General features: G+C 52.5%; 3 protein-coding genes across 3 annotated transcripts; 1 reads left to right on the plus strand and 2 right to left on the minus strand.

Annotated features, from left to right (window-relative positions):
* The first annotated feature begins 288 nt into the window (after window positions 1–288).
* STEHIDRAFT_86863 (uncharacterized protein) lies at window positions 289–8803 on the plus strand. The gene is made up of 26 exons (XM_007310050.1): window positions 289–429; window positions 493–656; window positions 828–998; window positions 1097–1925; window positions 2101–2183; window positions 2353–2560; window positions 2670–2762; window positions 2921–3096; window positions 3157–3589; window positions 3661–3946; window positions 4027–4298; window positions 4361–4545; window positions 4604–5671; window positions 5742–5972; window positions 6028–6071; window positions 6126–6390; window positions 6461–6637; window positions 6693–6722; window positions 6781–6886; window positions 6944–6968; window positions 7023–7180; window positions 7248–7561; window positions 7618–7769; window positions 7835–8084; window positions 8153–8247; window positions 8315–8803. The coding sequence occupies exons 1-26, from the start codon at window positions 424–426 to the stop codon at window positions 8359–8361; spliced, it is 5868 nt and encodes a 1955-aa protein (XP_007310112.1). The 5' UTR covers window positions 289–423; the 3' UTR covers window positions 8362–8803.
* Window positions 8804–9006: 203 nt separating this feature from the next.
* STEHIDRAFT_104955 (endo-beta-glucanase) lies at window positions 9007–10870 on the minus strand (the record flags this gene model as incomplete). The annotated part of the gene is made up of 12 exons (XM_007310051.1): window positions 9007–9164; window positions 9225–9281; window positions 9360–9447; window positions 9568–9682; window positions 9761–9874; window positions 9961–9994; window positions 10080–10128; window positions 10188–10207; window positions 10279–10325; window positions 10390–10422; window positions 10504–10668; window positions 10722–10870. The coding sequence occupies 12 exons, from the start codon at window positions 10868–10870 to the stop codon at window positions 9091–9093; spliced, it is 945 nt and encodes a 314-aa protein (XP_007310113.1). The 3' UTR covers window positions 9007–9090.
* A 1791-nt stretch (window positions 10871–12661) lies between these two features.
* Window positions 12662–15628, minus strand: STEHIDRAFT_67801 (high affinity sulfate permease; the record flags this gene model as incomplete). The annotated part of the gene is made up of 11 exons (XM_007309947.1): window positions 12662–13184; window positions 13269–13960; window positions 14016–14146; window positions 14214–14468; window positions 14526–14677; window positions 14735–14904; window positions 14956–15078; window positions 15135–15197; window positions 15254–15336; window positions 15387–15437; window positions 15499–15628. 11 exons carry the CDS (start codon window positions 15626–15628, stop codon window positions 12662–12664), a joined length of 2373 nt encoding a protein of 790 aa, XP_007310009.1.
* Window positions 15629–16877: the final 1249 nt, after the last annotated feature.

Raw genomic sequence — 16877 nt, forward strand, 5'->3', positions numbered from 1 at the left:
TACGACTCCATCCGCTCCCTACGAGACCGTGACGACGTTCGTCTCACAGCACATATGTCGCGTCAACCCACTGACGACTATGATTTTCCACCCTCTCCCTCCCCTCCTCTCGATTCTCCACCTTCGGACGACATGGTTGATTCCGAACGCGGTGGAGGACGCGGTGGAGGAGGTGGTGGCGGTGGAGGAGGGGGAGGGGGAAGTGGGGGTAGGGATGGCGGAGAAGGGATGCGAAGGCGGACGGTGAGGTATGATGGTATTGGTGGAGGTGGAGGAGGGGGCGGTGGGCGGACAGGCTCGACGTTCCGTAATGTTTCTCGCGGGTTACGTCGCGTTTCGCTTCGGGTGGTTAATTTAGCTGGGAAGGGGCTTGACGAACATGAACATACGAGGCTGAATGATCTCCCGGACGACGACGACGACATGACAGTCTCTGCCCTTCGAACTGGCTCTGCTCCTCGAAATGGCTCTGGGACTGGGGCTGGGACGGAGGCGGGCGGGGCGGGCGGGTTGAACAGAATGGGAACGGAGAAGGGTGGACAAGGACAGTTCTTGCCTGAGTATAGGAAGGATATGCCGCTCCGAGGGCGAACGATGGGGTTTTTGGGACCGGAGAGTTCGGTGAGATTGGCGATGTATAGGTTTTTGGTGTATCCGTGAGTGCCGTCCTCTCCCTCACCCTCACCTACCCATTACTTCCTCCGTCCGTTCCGTCCGTTCCCTTCTACCGGTCTCTCCGTACACACCCCTCCTCACTCCTCACTCCGTCCTCACACCCTCACCTCTTCACACACCATTTACGAATAACCAAATCCCCGCACCCACAGATGGACCGAACCGACCATCCTGCTCCTAATCATCGTCAACGCCGTCGTCCTCACCATCCAAGGCTCACGCACCGTCGTGCGTGCTGACGAGGACGATGATCCGCCCGGTGTGAGGGGCTATTTTCATAGATGGGAGGATTGGGCGTTGTTTTTTCTTTTTGTTGTGTTTACGTGAGTTCCGTGCCCTCTCGTTGTTTTTGCATGGTAGTCTGATGACGAAGTGTGGGCGCATGGTGAAATTGAAATGTGCGGTGGATGGGTGTGTTTAGACTGGAAGCATTCGCAAGGATAGCGGTGACGGGGTTCATACTCGACCCCGAAGTCCCACTGTCTACACTGCTCATGAGTCCCTTCACTGCTTCCCCACCCATATCTTCCGCACAACACCATACTACCACCACAACATCAACAACAATGGACCCCAACGACCCCACACATCCCCTTGCCCGGTCCACCTCTCTCACCCACACTCACGGTCTCGACCGCAAACGCACAATAACCTCCCGTCTCCAGCGGTTCTACGACAACGTCGCGGCACCATTCGCGTTACGGACGGGGTCGTCGAGTTATCCGGACGGTCAGCCCTCGATGGCGGTGTCGATGAGTGGTGGAATACCGGCTTCGAATTCGACGAGTACAACTACGAGTACGCCGACGTCGAGGAGGAACAGGAACCGATCGGATACCGCGGCGTCCACCACCCCAATCATGGAAAAATCCCAATCCCAATCCCAATCCCTCGCCTCCTTACCCTCCCTACCCTCCCACCTCCGCACCGCCTCCCACCCACACCCGCACCACCACAACCTCCTCCGCTCAGACCACCCCGCCTCCTCCACCCCGCACAACCCAAACGCTCTCTCCCTCCCCTTCCGGTTCTCCGTCAAAGGATCCGTCGGGATCACGAGGCGGAATGTTCCGTATTTGAGACATTCGTGGAGTCGGATTGATGCGGTGGCGATACTGTGTTTTTGGGTTAGTTTTGCGTTGGCGGAGGGGGGGGTGGAGAGGGGGGGAGGGGGAGGACATGTGGGGATTTTTAGGGCGTTGAGTGTGTTGAGGACTGCGAGGCTTTTGACTGTTACTTCGGGGACTACGGTGCGTTCTTCTTTTTCTGCTTCTTTCTTTCTTTCTTGTTCACTCCCTTTCACTCCCTTTCACTTTCATTTCCATTTCCACTTTCACTGGGTTGGGAGTGTTGGTGAGATGGAGGGAAGGTGGAATGTGAATGTGAATGTTGATGGGCTTTTTGGCTGACTTGGTGCAAGAATAGACGATCATGCGTTCGTTGAAGATCGCGAGGCCGCTGTTGACGAGCGTGGCGTATTTCGTGTTGTTCGCTATGGCGCTATTTTCGTACGTCTTGTTTCTTACTCGGACTCTCTCGATGAAGATGTATCGTTTGTTTGACTCTCTTTCTGCCTTTACTCTCCTCACGCCACATCACTACGCCACACAACACTACGCCACACAACACACGCCAACCCTCGCTCTCTTCATTCTTCACACACACACACACACACAGAATAATCGGCGTCCAATCCTTCTCCGGCTCCTTCCGTCGTTCCTGCTTCCTGGAAGCAACCCTCGGCGTCCCCGAGACCGACCTCAGCCAATCCTGCGGTGGCTACATCGACCCGGCTTCGCTGAACGTCACGGGATACGTGCAGTTGGACGGAGGGATACATGAGACGAGTAAGGGGTATATATGTCCGTTGGGGCAGACTTGTCGGGTGCGTTTTTGATACCTTCACCCTCGGTTTTCATTCGAGAGAGAGTCTGTTTTGATTTGAGAGAGAGGGGGGAGAAGGAGAAGTTGGCTGACGAGGGTCCCGTGGACAGGAAGTCAGCACGAATCCGTATTCGGACGTGGAGAGCTTCGATACGATATATAATTCGGCGTTGCAGGTCTTCATCGTCTCGTCTGCGAATGGGGTGAGTCCTCGCCGCACTCTCTCTACACTGTCACCTAAACTTATATCTTCTTCTGCTTTTTTCTTTCTTTCTTTCTTCGGTGTCCTTGCGGCGATGGTGATGGTGTCCTTGCGGCAATGGTGGTGGTGTCCTTGTGGTGGTGGTGGTGGTGGTGGTAGTGGTCCCCGCTGATGTACAGCATGATCGACGCCGAGTTCTTCATGTCCTGCTTCTTCTTCATCGTCTGCATCGTCGTCCTCAATTTTTGGTTGATCAATCTGTTCGTCGCTGTGATCACGAATACGTTCTCTGCTATTCGGGAGGAGACGCATAAGTCTGCGTTTGGTGCTGCTCCGTGAGTGCTCTACCCCTTTGATTGGCACACTGTTTTTGGTTTCTAATCGTGCAACCGTAGCCTCCAAATCACGGACGAACAAGGCGACGCCTGGGTCGCCTCCGAATCGCGACACAAACCGAACCGAATCCGCGACCTCTACGAACACATCCGCTGGTGCTGGGTCGCCCTCGCCCTCTTCTCCCTCGTCCTCCAAGCGACAAAAGAAGTCGACATCAACTCGACCCACCAGGACATCCTCACCACGGGCGAGCTCGGGCTCACCATCGCCTTCGACGTCGAGATCCTTATCCGCGTGGCCGCGCATTTCCCGGACTGGCGCGCGTTTTTTGCCAAGGGGCAGAATTGGCTCGATCTCGTGCTCGCGGTGGGGAGCAGTGTGATTCAGATTCCGGTGGTGAGGGATTCGGAGGTGTATCCGTGGTTGACGATCTTTCAGTTGATGAGGTTTTATCGGGTGATATTGGAGATACCGAGGATGAAGCCTTTGCTGGTGCGTTTCTTTCTTGTTGTCTATTCGTGTGGGCTCACTGCTGAGAGCCTCCTGTGTGCGTGTGTGGATAGCTCTCCGTGTTCGGAAACATGTACGGTCTCGCAAACATGACGCTCTTCCTCCTCCTCGTGAACTTCATCGCCGCCCTCGCCGCGCTGCAGCTCCTCCAGGGCGACCTCACCGCGGACGATAACATGAACTTCGGACAGATCTACACCTCCTTCCTCGCCATGTATCAGATCTTCTCGTCGGAGAACTGGACGACGGTGTTGTATGATTCGGCGGACGCGGAGTCGGGGCTGGGACAGACGGCGATCGTGTGTTTGTTCTTCTCTGCTTGGTTTTTCTTCGCGAATTGTAAGTATTGCCCCCATTCCATCCTTTTCTCATTTTCTTTGGACGTTTGACAACGACGCTCAATCTCAATGGAACCATAGTCATCATGCTGCAGATGTTCATCGCCGTCATCAACGAGAACTTCAACGTCGCCGAAGAATCGAAACGAGGTCGCCAGGCGGACGATTACTGGGCGGCGCACCAGCCGCAGAAAGTTAAGGCGACCTGGGTCCGCAAGCTCAATCCCTATCGGTGGTTCAGTCCCTCGCCCAAAGCGATCGTCGTGGAGAATCTGCCGTCGAACTTGGTGTTGCCGATGCAGAAGGCGTTGGTGCAAGATTATGGGCTGCCGGGGATGGAGAGGAGGACTAGCGTGAGTTTTTTGTTGTTGTTCATTCTATCGCTAAGGAGTGAGAATTGATTGGGCATCATTAGAGACGCAAGGTGGACGGCAAGAAGAGTGGTTCGGGGCACGTCGCGAGCAAGTCTTTGAGCGTGCTGCAGCAGCTGTTCATTGGAGATACGAAATCGAACGATATGCCGCTCGCTAATCTGAAGACTACGAAGCGGGAGTCGGTCAATACCCAGAATCCGAACGACGACGAGATTGAACGGCAGTTGTGAGTTCTTGGACTTCTCTGTTGCTCGTCGACTTGTTCTCGCTGACACAAACGCCAGGGAGCTGCTCGCCTCGTTCGGTAACGATGTCGCTGCTGCAGAGGAGATGAACGACGCGCTTCATGAGCGCAGGGCCCAAAAGGCGGATTTCATCCGGGACCATCCATCTTACGACAAGACGTTCTGGGTGTTCTCGCAGAAGAACGCTTTCCGTCGCTGGTGCCAGTCCATCGTCCGACCCGCAGACGGCGAACGAATATTTGGACGACCGACATCCGCCACGGCACACACCATCTTCCAGTTCATCCTCCTCCTGACCGTCATCGGTGGCATCGTCGTCGAGAGCATCGCGACTCCGATCTTTCGCCGCAATTTCTACAACTTATACGGGCACAAAGCCGGTTCATGGTTCGATCTCTCAGAGGCCGTGTTTGGGCTCATGCTCGTCGTCGAGTTCGTCATCAAGGTCATCGCCGACGGCTTCCTCTTCACCCCGAACGCGTACGTCCGCAGTATCTGGAACGTGCTCGATTTCGTGATCATGGCAGGCATAGTGGTCAACGTCACGACGGGCCTCATCTTCATCGGCGGACTGAGTCGGTTCACGCGGGCGTTGAAGGCGCTCCGTGCTTTGAGGCTCATCACGCTCGTGGAGAAGATGCGGACGACATTCGAGTCGCTCATTCTTTCGGGCGCGTCTCGTATCTTCGATGCAGCCATGTTGGCCATACTCTATATGATCCCTTACGCCGTCTGGGGACTCAATATCTTCGCTGGCCTCATGAACGAATGCAACGACTCAAACAGCACCGGCATCTCGGATTGTATCTACGAGTACGAGAACAACGTCGTTGGCGGAGACGACAACCCGGCCTTTACGTTCCTCGTCCCCCGCGTCTGGGACAATCCCTCGCCGTCGACGACGTATTCGTTCGACTCGTTCCGGTCCTCGTTGCTGATTCTGTTCGAGATCGTGTCGTTGGAAGGATGGATCGACGTCATGAATATCGCGACGAGTATTACTGGGTCAGGATTGCAGCCGCAGACGAACAACGCGCAGTTTTATTCGATCTTTTTCTTGATCTATAACTTGCTCGGTGCGGTCGTTATTCTCACGCTTTTCGTCAGGTATGTTTTTCCCCTTCGTTACCGCCATTTCATCAATGTCTGATACCATATATTTTGTTTTTGTCTGTAGTATCATCATCGGGAACTTTAGTTCGAAGACGGGTTCCGCGTTCCTCACACAGCCTCAGCGCGAGTGGATTGACTTGCAGAAGCTGATCAATCGGCAGAGACCGTCGAAGCGACCGAAGATGAGGCCGGACGGGTTCCTCAGGGCTTGGTGTTTTGATCGAGCCGTTCATAAGCACGGATGGTGGTCTCGAGGGATGACGACTATTTTTATAGCTCATTTCATTGCACTCATGTAAGACTTTTCGGTCGGTTTTTGCCCGTGGGCTTGTGCTGAATGTTCTTTCCAGGACGACGACTTTTAGCGTGAATACTCTTGGATCCCGAATTCGGAGTATGTCTATCCCAATGGCTTTATCGTTATCTACGCTAATATTCTACATGACAGCCTACATCTTCCTCTTCATCACGGGAACGTACACGTTGGACGTGTTGGTCCGCCTCTCCGGTTTGGGCTGGAAAAGCTATCGTGCGAATGGCTGGAACATATTCGACATGCTCGTCGCTCCCGGCAGTCTCTTCACTACTCTGTTGAGTCTCTTTGGCAATGAAGGCTATGCGCTCGATCAACTCCAGAAGTTGTTCATCGTCTGCGTGGCGTTCAAGCTTGTGCAGCGCATGAATAACCTCAATAAGCTCTTCAAGACTGCAGTGTCAGTACTCGCCTCGTCCTGGCTTCTGCAATGCGCTCGCTGACACCCTTTTTTCTTGTCTCCTTTGTAGCGCGAGTCTACCTGTCATTCTGAGTCTGTTGTCCCTGTGGATCATCCTCTTCATATTCTTCGCGATTTTGATGGTTGAGATCTTCAGTCTCACGAAGTGGGGCTCGGGCGAGACCTGGAACCAGAATTACTCGAGCATGGGCACGGCCCTCGTCATGCTGGCCTTCATGACTTCCGGGTATGTTCTTCATCGCCTTTCGGCTTCAAAAAATCGGAGCTCATGCATCTCACAGAGAGGGCTGGAACCAGTACATGCACGATTAGTACGTTTATCTGCGTTTTTCACGCTCAAGAGTCTGCATGCTCATGTATCGCTATCAGTGCTGTCGAATATCCTCGTTGCACGAATTCGCCGGACGGTGACTCGGACTGCGGCAGTGTGGGTTGGGCTTTCACGCTGTTCATCGCTTGGAACTTGCTGAGCATGGTGAGCGTTTTTTCAAATACATCTCAAGAGACATAGACTGAAGAGTCGGCCACACAGTACATTTTCGTGAACATGTTTACTGGTAAGCTATGGCCATTTGTCTTTTATTGCGCATATTCTAATGACCGGCAAACAGGTGTGGTCGTCGAGAATTTCTCGTACGTGTTCCAGATAACCGGTGGTTCCAAAGCCGTCACGCGAGAGGAGATGCGGGCATTCAAGAAGGTTTGGGCCGAGTTCGCGAACAAGCGAACAGGATACCTAGAACGCAGTAATTTCGTACCATTCTTCGGCGTGAGCACTTTATACCCACTTGTCTCTTATACATTCTCAACGCTGACCTCGCCCATCATCGCATTAGAAATTGAGCGGTATTTTCGAGGTGCGGATATACCCTAGAGAACACAGTATTCCTCAAATCATGCGGGCAAGCGCCGACACCGGTGACACTTCCTATGGTTACGGCGAGTCCAAAATCGTCGGCGAGGTGGACTTGGTCAAGCTAGACAACGCGTTGAGCAAGGTCGACTACGGCGCGGTTCGAAGGCGTCGACATGTTTACAGTCGCCTGTATCACGAGGCCAGCATGTGTCGGAATAGCAAGGGCATGTCCTTCCACGATATGCTCGTGCTTCTCGCCCACCACAAGTTGATCGTCGACAAGGATGCCTTGATGTGAGATCCTTAGTTTCTTCCTGATTGTTATAGTGATCTGACACATACTCTTGCAGACTGAAGGACCTGGTCGTCCGGACGGAGACGAACAAACTGGTCACGGATCTCGTGAACCTCGACCGCGTGCGCTCTCTGCTGATGACGTTGACCTACCGTCGACGATACCTGGCCCGTCGCGAGCAAGCTCGCCAGGCCAAAATGGAGCAGGGTGAGCAAGGGATCTTTCACCTCCCCCTCGCGTACTTCGTTCTCACCGATATCGTTGATTCTCAGATATCCCCGCGATCGTGGTTGACGACCCTCCATTAACCCCATCACATCGGAGCTCACGAGACATCTCTTCCGCACTTCATGTCTTCAGCGATTCCGACTCTCCCAGTCCCTCACCGTGTATGCGCTCGAGCGATGTCTTTGACTCTTCTTTCGCTGCGTCAAATACCCCCGGCTCCCCTGCTCTGCATAGAAGTCGACGGACGAGCGACCTCAGCATGTTGTCCACCGACCTTAGTGGATACCGATATACGTGCGTTACATATACTAAAGAACTTTTGAATTTACAGCGGAGATTGACCAAGCCTTTTTTTTTATCAGCCGAGACTTATCACCGTCTCGAGACCCGTCGTTGCTTATCGACGACGAAAACACGCAGGATGTCTTTGCTGCTATGCAGAATTCATCCTGGGGTGGTACGTCTCTTTCTTTATTTATCAATTCGGAAGCTTGCTCATTCCATAATGTTCCATCTGTCCCTAGATATGATGTTGGAAGCGGAGGAGGAGGAGGAGGAGCACCACCGATAGTTTTTTCTTTATTTCTGTTTCATTCGACTTCCGTTAGGTTTTCCAGGTGTTTATTTCGTTCATTCTTTCGTCTTCGTTCGCCTCCGCCTTTTCGCCTACTACTGCTCATTCGGACACTATCGGGACGCTCAGTCGATCGTAATTATCTCCTTTACTCCTCTATGTTGCTTAGAACGCACTCTCTGTACTACGCTCATTAATTGTTGTCATACGATGCCGCTCCCTGGAGAACACTACTACACTCTGGATTATACGCACCACGATATCTTTTTGACTGCGTGGTATCTAACGCTGGGGCCACTCTTTCCCCGATAGTTAGAGTCAGTCTCGGTACGCCTTGACAGGAATTGGGCTCCTTGATAGACCTCGTCGTCGAAACTCGAACGGACGACGACGGCAGTTCTTGAATCATAAGTCTAGCGCAGATGTCGATTTAGAATGGCCCATATTTTGCACCCCTCTACTGCAGACTGGTTATGAAAAAATTCGAGATTCCGTGAATTTCCTCATTGTACAGAAAACATTGTAGACAACAAACCAATACAGGACTTTCGTGAGAGGTCATGACGAAAAAATACACAGTGGAACGATGCCCAGCGCTGCTACTTCCAGGGAGGGATCTCATACCACCATCCGAGTCGGACCGAATAGACGAAAGGATAAACAGCATAAATGCACCAGAAGACCTTAGAAAGACCTGGAGCGATGTCGAAAAGATTGTACTCAGATCTACTCGTAGACCTTGACCCACGGGAACTCGAAGTACGCATTGTTGAAAGCGCTCGGGTTCTTGTTGACATAATCTACGTAAGTTAGCAAGTCAATATTTGCACAGATATATATAGTACAGTAAGTACACTCACCGTTACAGGTGCTGGGGCATCCAGAGTTCCCGTAGACGGCTCCAGCCCAATCTCCACCTATGTGTAAGGCCGCGTCAGAACCATGTTACAGAGAAACAAAGATAGCTGCGGTAATATACTCAAGCGTCGACTTACAGAACGTGAGATTGATGATTATGTTGGAGGCCGAAAAGTGTGAGGCGATGTTACATTGCGTGTTTGGGAAGTAGGCGTCTGGAGTTCCCTGCGCGAAGGAAGAACACAAACGACAGCCGCGTGAGTTACATGTGCGTTCCGAAATGAGACACAAAGTCACAACGCCCCCAATGCCAGCGAGATACAGATAGTCGAAAAAATAACATACCCAGCTGTCCGTGTTGATGCTACCTGCGCCACTCGACACCTCACTCGGAACGCTTCCGTCATGTCTTGCCCAAAACCAGATTTTGACGAAGGAAGAAGTCCGCTCCATGGCATAGCTACGCAAATAGCAAACACATGCGAACAGTTCGGGAAGGCGTCAGGAGCGAGGATGGATGAACGAAAAAGACACTCACAATCCTCCACCGTTGTTGTTGAACGGGGGGCCATACGAGTTTGCATCGGTGATCTGTACACCACACCCCGCATTTCCTGCAACTGCTGCGTTACAGTCCGTACTCACGGATCTCCTGCAGGAACGAAAGGATGGAGGCAATGAGTTATGAGAAGAGCGAGGAAAATGCGAGGACGACGAGATCCATGAAGCATGGCTCACCCAGTCTCAGCGCGAGATGATGGCATCGTACAACCTAACAACCCATCAGGCGAAGAGGGACCATCCCGTGTCAGTTTTAACTTACATAGCTTCTCGAACGAAACGCTATGCGGACTCACCGGAGCTGGTATGGAGTGTGCTCTGGTTAGGTACTCGGTCATTTACTCCCTGTAGTAGATGGTATCAGGCTGCCGCTTGTTCACGCGGTTACCGTGGTGAAAACCTACCTCGACGATATCGACCTCGCCTGTCGTGTGGAAATAGGGCATGGCATGTTATTGCTCGGACATGAGGACCATTTACGGCGAAAGTACTCACCTCCGTTCGGCCAATTCGGGCCAACTTCCCACAACGCAGGCCATGTACTATGGAAAAAACACAGACAACGTCAGGCCCCACAGCGGACGCCCAAAAGTTATGGATCATTACCCGCAACCTTGAGGCATGTGAGCCACGTTAAACCTGTGCCAGCCGATGGTAATTTTGTTAAGCAAGCTTTGAATCGAGAATGAAGACAGAGGAAAGAGGGTCTGGAATACGTACACTGTAACATGTGTACCGTAGGCCTTGTTGGACTGTATGCGGAAAGAGTTTCGTCCAGGCCCACTTGGACTCAGGGTGGTGGTATGGTCTGCTCGCAAAATGAAGTTGCTCCCATTGACCGTGGCCAGTCCCTGGCTCCTAGCTGTCGACTCGGAAACATAGTTCCTGGGGTCAAGGTCAATCGAGTGTCAAGTCTTGATGCTGGAGAGAATACGCACACACGCCCATGGGTAGGATCTGAGATGGCTTGGAACGAAAAGCCACTGAAGAAGCTGTTGCCTTGAAAAGTGTCGGCGTTATGGTACGTAGCAGCAAGGACACGACCAGCGGCGAGAGCAAGAGCAACGTAGGAGGTGAACAACTTCATTGTATTGTAGGTGAGCCGCTAAGTTATGGAATGGCTGAGGGAAGAGGGTGAGGTATTTCTCTTGAGCTATGCCAACGCTGCCTTTATACCGTTGAATGTGGAGTACCCTTAGAAGGCCTCAACGAATCAAACACGAAAGATCTTGGGGAAGAAGGAAATTATTGAGTGCGGAGCGTAGTGCGATACCATTAGGTAGATGATGTTTCCTTTCAAAGAGGTTTGTCATACGCCAGCAGCGAGGTGGCGATTGTCAAAATCCCAGCAGGGTGGCAACGAACGCAGACCGAGGTCCTGTGGTTCCACAGTCGGAGAGAGGATACTGATTCAGACGTTGATCGTAGTAGAAAGAGGATATGATAGACACACATCAGGAAGCAACAAGACGGGTCCGCACGTAGACGGAGGGGCAAGTGAGTGAGTGAGTGAGGTGAGTGAGTGAGCGCCGGTATTCCGTGGTTAAACGCTGCATCTGAGAGCACCGCGCGCACAGTGAGCTCGGGATCAAGCCCATAGACAGTATCGGCCTGAACGAGCAGAGAATCCACGAGCTGTACCGTCATGTGAAAAGCACGAGCTGAAGAAGAGTTTTTGCCAAGATTCAAGACACGTAGAGCGAAAAAGTCCTGTGACTACCAGAGCATGTACATCACTACCAGCCACCAGCCACAGTGGAAGATGGCATATAGGCACAGTGGGCCACGCGGGTTGGACAGCAGCTGCTTTACTGTCAGGTTGTCGAGGAGGCATCATGTCACCATCAGATGATTATGCATGCACCCATGAGCTCTTCGGAGGACCGGCCCCAAATGCCTAGTGCAAAAGCTTATAGCTTTAGAAAACGGAGAGTTGAGGTTTTGTTGAATATTTCAGATGAGGACATATGAGCTCTTATGATACGAAAAATCAGAAAATATTCGAAGCCAAGACTGCGTAGTGTGTCTGCAGGGGCCTGTAGATCATCGGACCAGCCCGGTTACCCGTCATGCAGTACTCTGCTTGAGGAGACTGTAAAGCTTGTACCCGCTCAGCCGTCATATACACCTGCTTTAGAGACTTGCCAGCGCATGGCAGTCTGTGAGGAGACTAGAACTAGTCCTGACTGCTATTGCATTCGAGTGCATACGTGCTAACGGTCAGAAGTCCTAGCTCTACGATCGCTTTGCAAGAGAGGATCTCTGGCATCCAGAATTGATAGAGCAGGATGAATATTATATATCGAGTAGCGCACCATACATTCTCCGAGTCCAGCCCTTCATCTGTGCCGATTCTAACGATTTTCAGTCCGCTTCAGCGGCAAACATCGGAACGATATGGCCGCTGCTGTTCGGAACGGAGTGTCTCTTGGCACACAGACCATAGACAGCAAAGCAGAAGGATAGGTATCAGCAGGAGACTCCACACGGTTCATGCGGGAACTTGACCGTTGCGAGAGGAAAAGGACAAGCTCAACTCGCCCATCCCGGATATTTCCGGCTTCGATGTGAACCGGGCCGCAGTGGATTATTTGCAATGTGATGCGGGCTCTTCAAGTCAAGTTCGTCGAACCTCCTGTGTTTCATCGAAATATAATGTCGAATCCTCGGTCTGCTCCACTATTGATTAATGGTATTTGATTTTTCTTTTCCACGGGGCAGCAAGTAAGGATAAACTACAGAGTACAACATCGAAAAAACCTTCACTGTGAACGTGGACATAAGTATCCAAGTCCGAATCATCACATCACCCCCACATAAATCATTCTATATCCCCACATATCCCCCACCACAGCACATCATATGAGAACCTCAGTACTCATACAGCAGTCGCCTCCACCTCCTTCGCATCCTCCGTCCTCGCCCTCGACGAACTCCTCGACACATCCGCACTCCCCCCATTCAAACTCGCCGCCCTCGTCTTCTCCGTCCCCAACTCCGCCGCCCTGACCGCCGTATGCAGATCGAAATGGAAGAACGGCGTCTCGACGGGGACGAGCCTCGCGCCCGCAACCCCCTCCTCCTCGAACCCATGCCTCGTCTTCCTCGGTCCGCTCCGTGCAGCATCAGCGGACTCGATATCCGAGTGTGGCGTGTCAGTGGAGTCGGAGGGCGTGCCGGTGCTGTAGAGGTCGCGGTCGCGGTAAGGGATGACGGGGGCGATCTCGCGAGGTCCGTGCGATGCGGGGAGGCCGGTGCCGAACCCGCCTGCGATGAGGGCGCGACGGATCCAGGGAGAGAGGATGGATGCGAAGTGGAATTCGACGGGACGGTCTGTGTATCGTTCGAGTTCGTTGCGCGCGTCGATGAGGGCTTGGACGGAGGTGGTGTCGATTTGGGAGCTATAATAAATATAAATAATGACGATCGGTCAGCCAAAGCGTTTCCGAGAGGTTGAAGAAGAGGGGGGTGGAGGAGGGACGTACACTGAAGAGAAGTCGAGAACGATGGCAGCCAAGAGCGGTTTGTTCCTCTCGATCTCTATCGCAGCAGCTAAATTCGACGGGCCCGGGTCATTCCACGGCCTATCGGCCATCTTGACATTCGTCAGATCCTGGCCCCTCCTCGTGTTCGACTTCGCATACTCCACCAACGTCTCATTCATGACCGAACAATTCGGGTAGAGATAACTCTCCTCGAACCTGTACACGATCACCCCAGGCGCCGGAGGATCGATCTTGATATGCGGGTTGATGACGCCGTTCTTCTCCAGAGGTACGAAGATCTCCCTTGAGTTGCCACTGGACTCTTTCTCCGTGTTCGACGACCCCTCGCTCTCGATCCGGACGCGACCGAGGAAGTATCCTCGAGGCTTGGCCACACGGAGGAGTAAGAGCGCGAGACTGGAGCAGATGGTGGTGTAGATTCCGTTCTCGATGGTCGAGAAGACGGAGACGAGGACGCCGGCTGCCCAGATGACGAACTCGAGAGGAGAGACGCGCCAGAAGGAGTACACTTGACTTGGCTTCGCGATGAGGTCTCCGACGGCATGGATGATGACAGCGGCGAGGCCAGCGGTGGGAATCCAATAGAATGCGGGGGTTAGGCCGTAGAGGGCGACGATGACACAGATGGAGGAGAAGATGCCTGCGAGAGGAGTGCGGACACCACTCTTGGCCTGGGGAGAGGATGCGATGAGAACGGGAACGAATGAGACGGGGTTCAAAGCGTACCTTCAATGCGCTACGAGAGAAAGAACCGGTGGCGGGGTAGGCACCGAAGCAAGAACCGACTGTGTTTGTAACTCCAATGGCGATCAATTCCTGGTTAGGATCGATCTTGTATCCATTAACACGACCAAATGCTGAATTTATTCCGAACAATAATCAGAACGGGGAGAGAGCGAGATAAAAAGTTGAGGCGAGACATACATTTGGAGATGGCTATGTGCTCAAGCAACAGGATGATAGTAGCGACCGGGAGTTCAGGAGCAAGAGCAGTAATGAGACCGGAGTCAATCGTGGGTGCGTGAACGTGACGAAGACCACTAGGAACAGTCTTGAGGATCTTGATTGGGTAGGATCCAGCGGAATTCTTTCTGTGGCGCGTATACAACCAAGACGCGATGGTGAGGACGATGAGGACGAAGGCGTTCCTCAGTACGGAGATGAAGAAGAAAACGCGAGCTAAATGTACGTCAGATACGAAACAGTCACCGAAGTGGAAAAGAAAGATGAGCTCACCTCTACGTGGGTAGCGCTTGGAGAGGTATTCGCAGGCGTAGCGGATGGCGTAGAGGAAGAAGAGACCGACGAGACCGAAGGCTGCATCCAACGTTGTCAAAGGAAGACCTTTAAGGGTGTTGATGATGACCTTGTAAGTAGCGGCACGGGTGCTATGGGATACATACGTCAGTCAAGAAAAGACCCAATAGAGTAAGAGATGTATATACCTGAATCCGGTGATACCCATCAGGCCAGGCACTTGGCCTACCAAGATATTGAGAGCGGAACCAGTCATGAAACCACTGACGGCAGGTGCCGGGATGAGGTCGACAATGCGTCCGAGCCTGAGTAAGCCGATACCGAGGACGATGAAACCGCAAATGAGGGAGAGAGTGGTCTATATCCCAATCATTAGCGCATGCGTACAAAGACGAGAGGTGGTACCTACAGCAATTTCTGGAGCCGACCATTGATCGCCGTGTCTGTCGGTCACGTAGGTGATAATCTGGGAGACCGTCAAGGACATGACGGCCACAGGTCCAATACTGACATCTTTTGACGTGGCGAAAAGCTAGAACGGTGAAGAGATCAGGGCATGCTTGGTGAGGGAAACGATAAAAAACATACACAGTAGATGAGCGTGCCGACGAATGCCGAGTAGAGACCGTACTCAGAGGAGAGAGTAGCGATCTAATGAAGATACTCAGCACGGCATAGGCGATGTAGAGATACGTCCTTCAACTTACTTGCGCATAGCCCATAGATTGGGGAACGAGCACGATACCAACAGTCACACCGGCGATCAGATCGCCAGTAAGCCAGCCCAAGTCTTGTTCGGGTCAGCAACGTGTCGTGATGATGATCGAACGAGAAACTCACTGTATCTGGAGATCCAACTAAGGATTGGGAACAGACGCCTGACATAGTGGACTGTCTGTCGAGAGAGGTCTCACATTAAAATCACAGGAATTCGAGGATGGATATGAACTACATACGAAGCTCGTAGGTTCCACAAGGAGATTACTTTTGAACCAATCGGTCGTGGAAATGGTAGGTACGGGGTCGTCGGGATACCCGATGATTCGCTTCCCGGCTTGTTTCACGGAATTAGCAGAGACCATGGCGGAAAGGACTGGTGGCAGTGCGACGGAAGGGGGAAAGAAGCAACGGCTTTCAGGTAAGACGAGAAGCCTGACGCGGATCTCGCAGACTAATTTTGCAGAGAGCCCTTTAGTGAAACCGTCGAGACAGTCCACAAAATTTTCCCACCGCAAGGAAGAGGGTGAGTAGGCTGGGAGAGGGGATTATGGCACAGAACAAATGCCACAATATGTCCTATGACCTGCGCTGTGGAGAGGAAAGGGAACAGCAGAGGAAAGAGTAAGACGCAGAACGAGGAATTGAGCTCGTCTGGCTTTCAGTTTTTGACGCTGACTGTATTGCGACATTGCCATCGTTGACGTTGATCGCCGTGGTGCAAATCTGGCGGCCTGAAGACGCAATTTCGCGTCAACCGGCATCCCCCGCCCAATTCTCCCTCCGCGGCATTCAAAATATTCAACCTCCCGCCGCGTCCGTCGCCCAGTCTCTTCTTCGATCCCTGAGCCTCGTTCTCGAGTTCAACGTCGCCCGACGCACTCGCCTTCGTTCCTAGTCACACGCCCTCCTATCCGTCCAGCCTGCGCTTTTTTTCTCTCTTCAGGGCGGACATGGACTAAGTATTTCACTCGTTTCCTGCGTTGATGTCGGGCTCGATAGTGCGTGGCGTCAGTGGGGTGCACCATCACGATGGTTTGCGTGTTCGTGCTCTGAAAGTACTCACCGTCGAGGAGCCAAAGACCTCCCGATTCCAGGTACCGCACTACCAGGCCGATATACTTAGTAGCCGTCTAGGAACACATCGCGCTCGTTGTTTCCTTCGGGTATAGTAGCATGCACTGGCATGTACCTGAAAAATACCCGTTGGACCATAGCTTGTCGTGCATACGCGATTGAACTCCAACTCAGCGTCAACGACTGCAGAGTCGGTCGATATTCATGCGGTCCAGCAACAAGGCTTTAGATCCTCTTGTCTTCTTTTGTTCATACGTACATATTCTTGGCAACAATGTCGCACGAGGAGTGCTCTTCTATACGGCGCCGAGGTTCATTATTTTATCTTGGGTCGCATTTCTACAGGTCGATTCACCCCTGACACACCAGATCTGATCAGAATATAGGACGAGGAAGCCTTGGAGCTGTAGAGCTGAAGCTCTTCTGTGATTAGCCACGGTCGAACACTGACCTGGGAGGACTACAGTCTTTGACCGGTCCTCTAGACACCATCACTCACCTAGACACCTCGAGATCTCTCGATTGTACTGATCCTTT

This window comes from Stereum hirsutum (genome assembly GCF_000264905.1).
Source record: "Stereum hirsutum FP-91666 SS1 unplaced genomic scaffold STEHIscaffold_19, whole genome shotgun sequence".
Lineage (NCBI taxonomy): Eukaryota > Fungi > Basidiomycota > Agaricomycetes > Russulales > Stereaceae > Stereum > Stereum hirsutum.

What these genes read in the sequence shown, in the direction of transcription:
- STEHIDRAFT_86863 (XM_007310050.1), top strand. An exon ending in GGATGGAGAGGAGGACTAGC is followed by an intron (nt 4,299 to 4,360) that starts GTGAGTTTTTTG and finishes GGGCATCATTAG; the next exon opens with AGACGCAAGGTGGACGGCAA. An exon ending in GTCGACAAGGATGCCTTGAT is followed by an intron (nt 7,562 to 7,617) that starts GTGAGATCCTTA and finishes ATACTCTTGCAG; the next exon opens with ACTGAAGGACCTGGTCGTCC.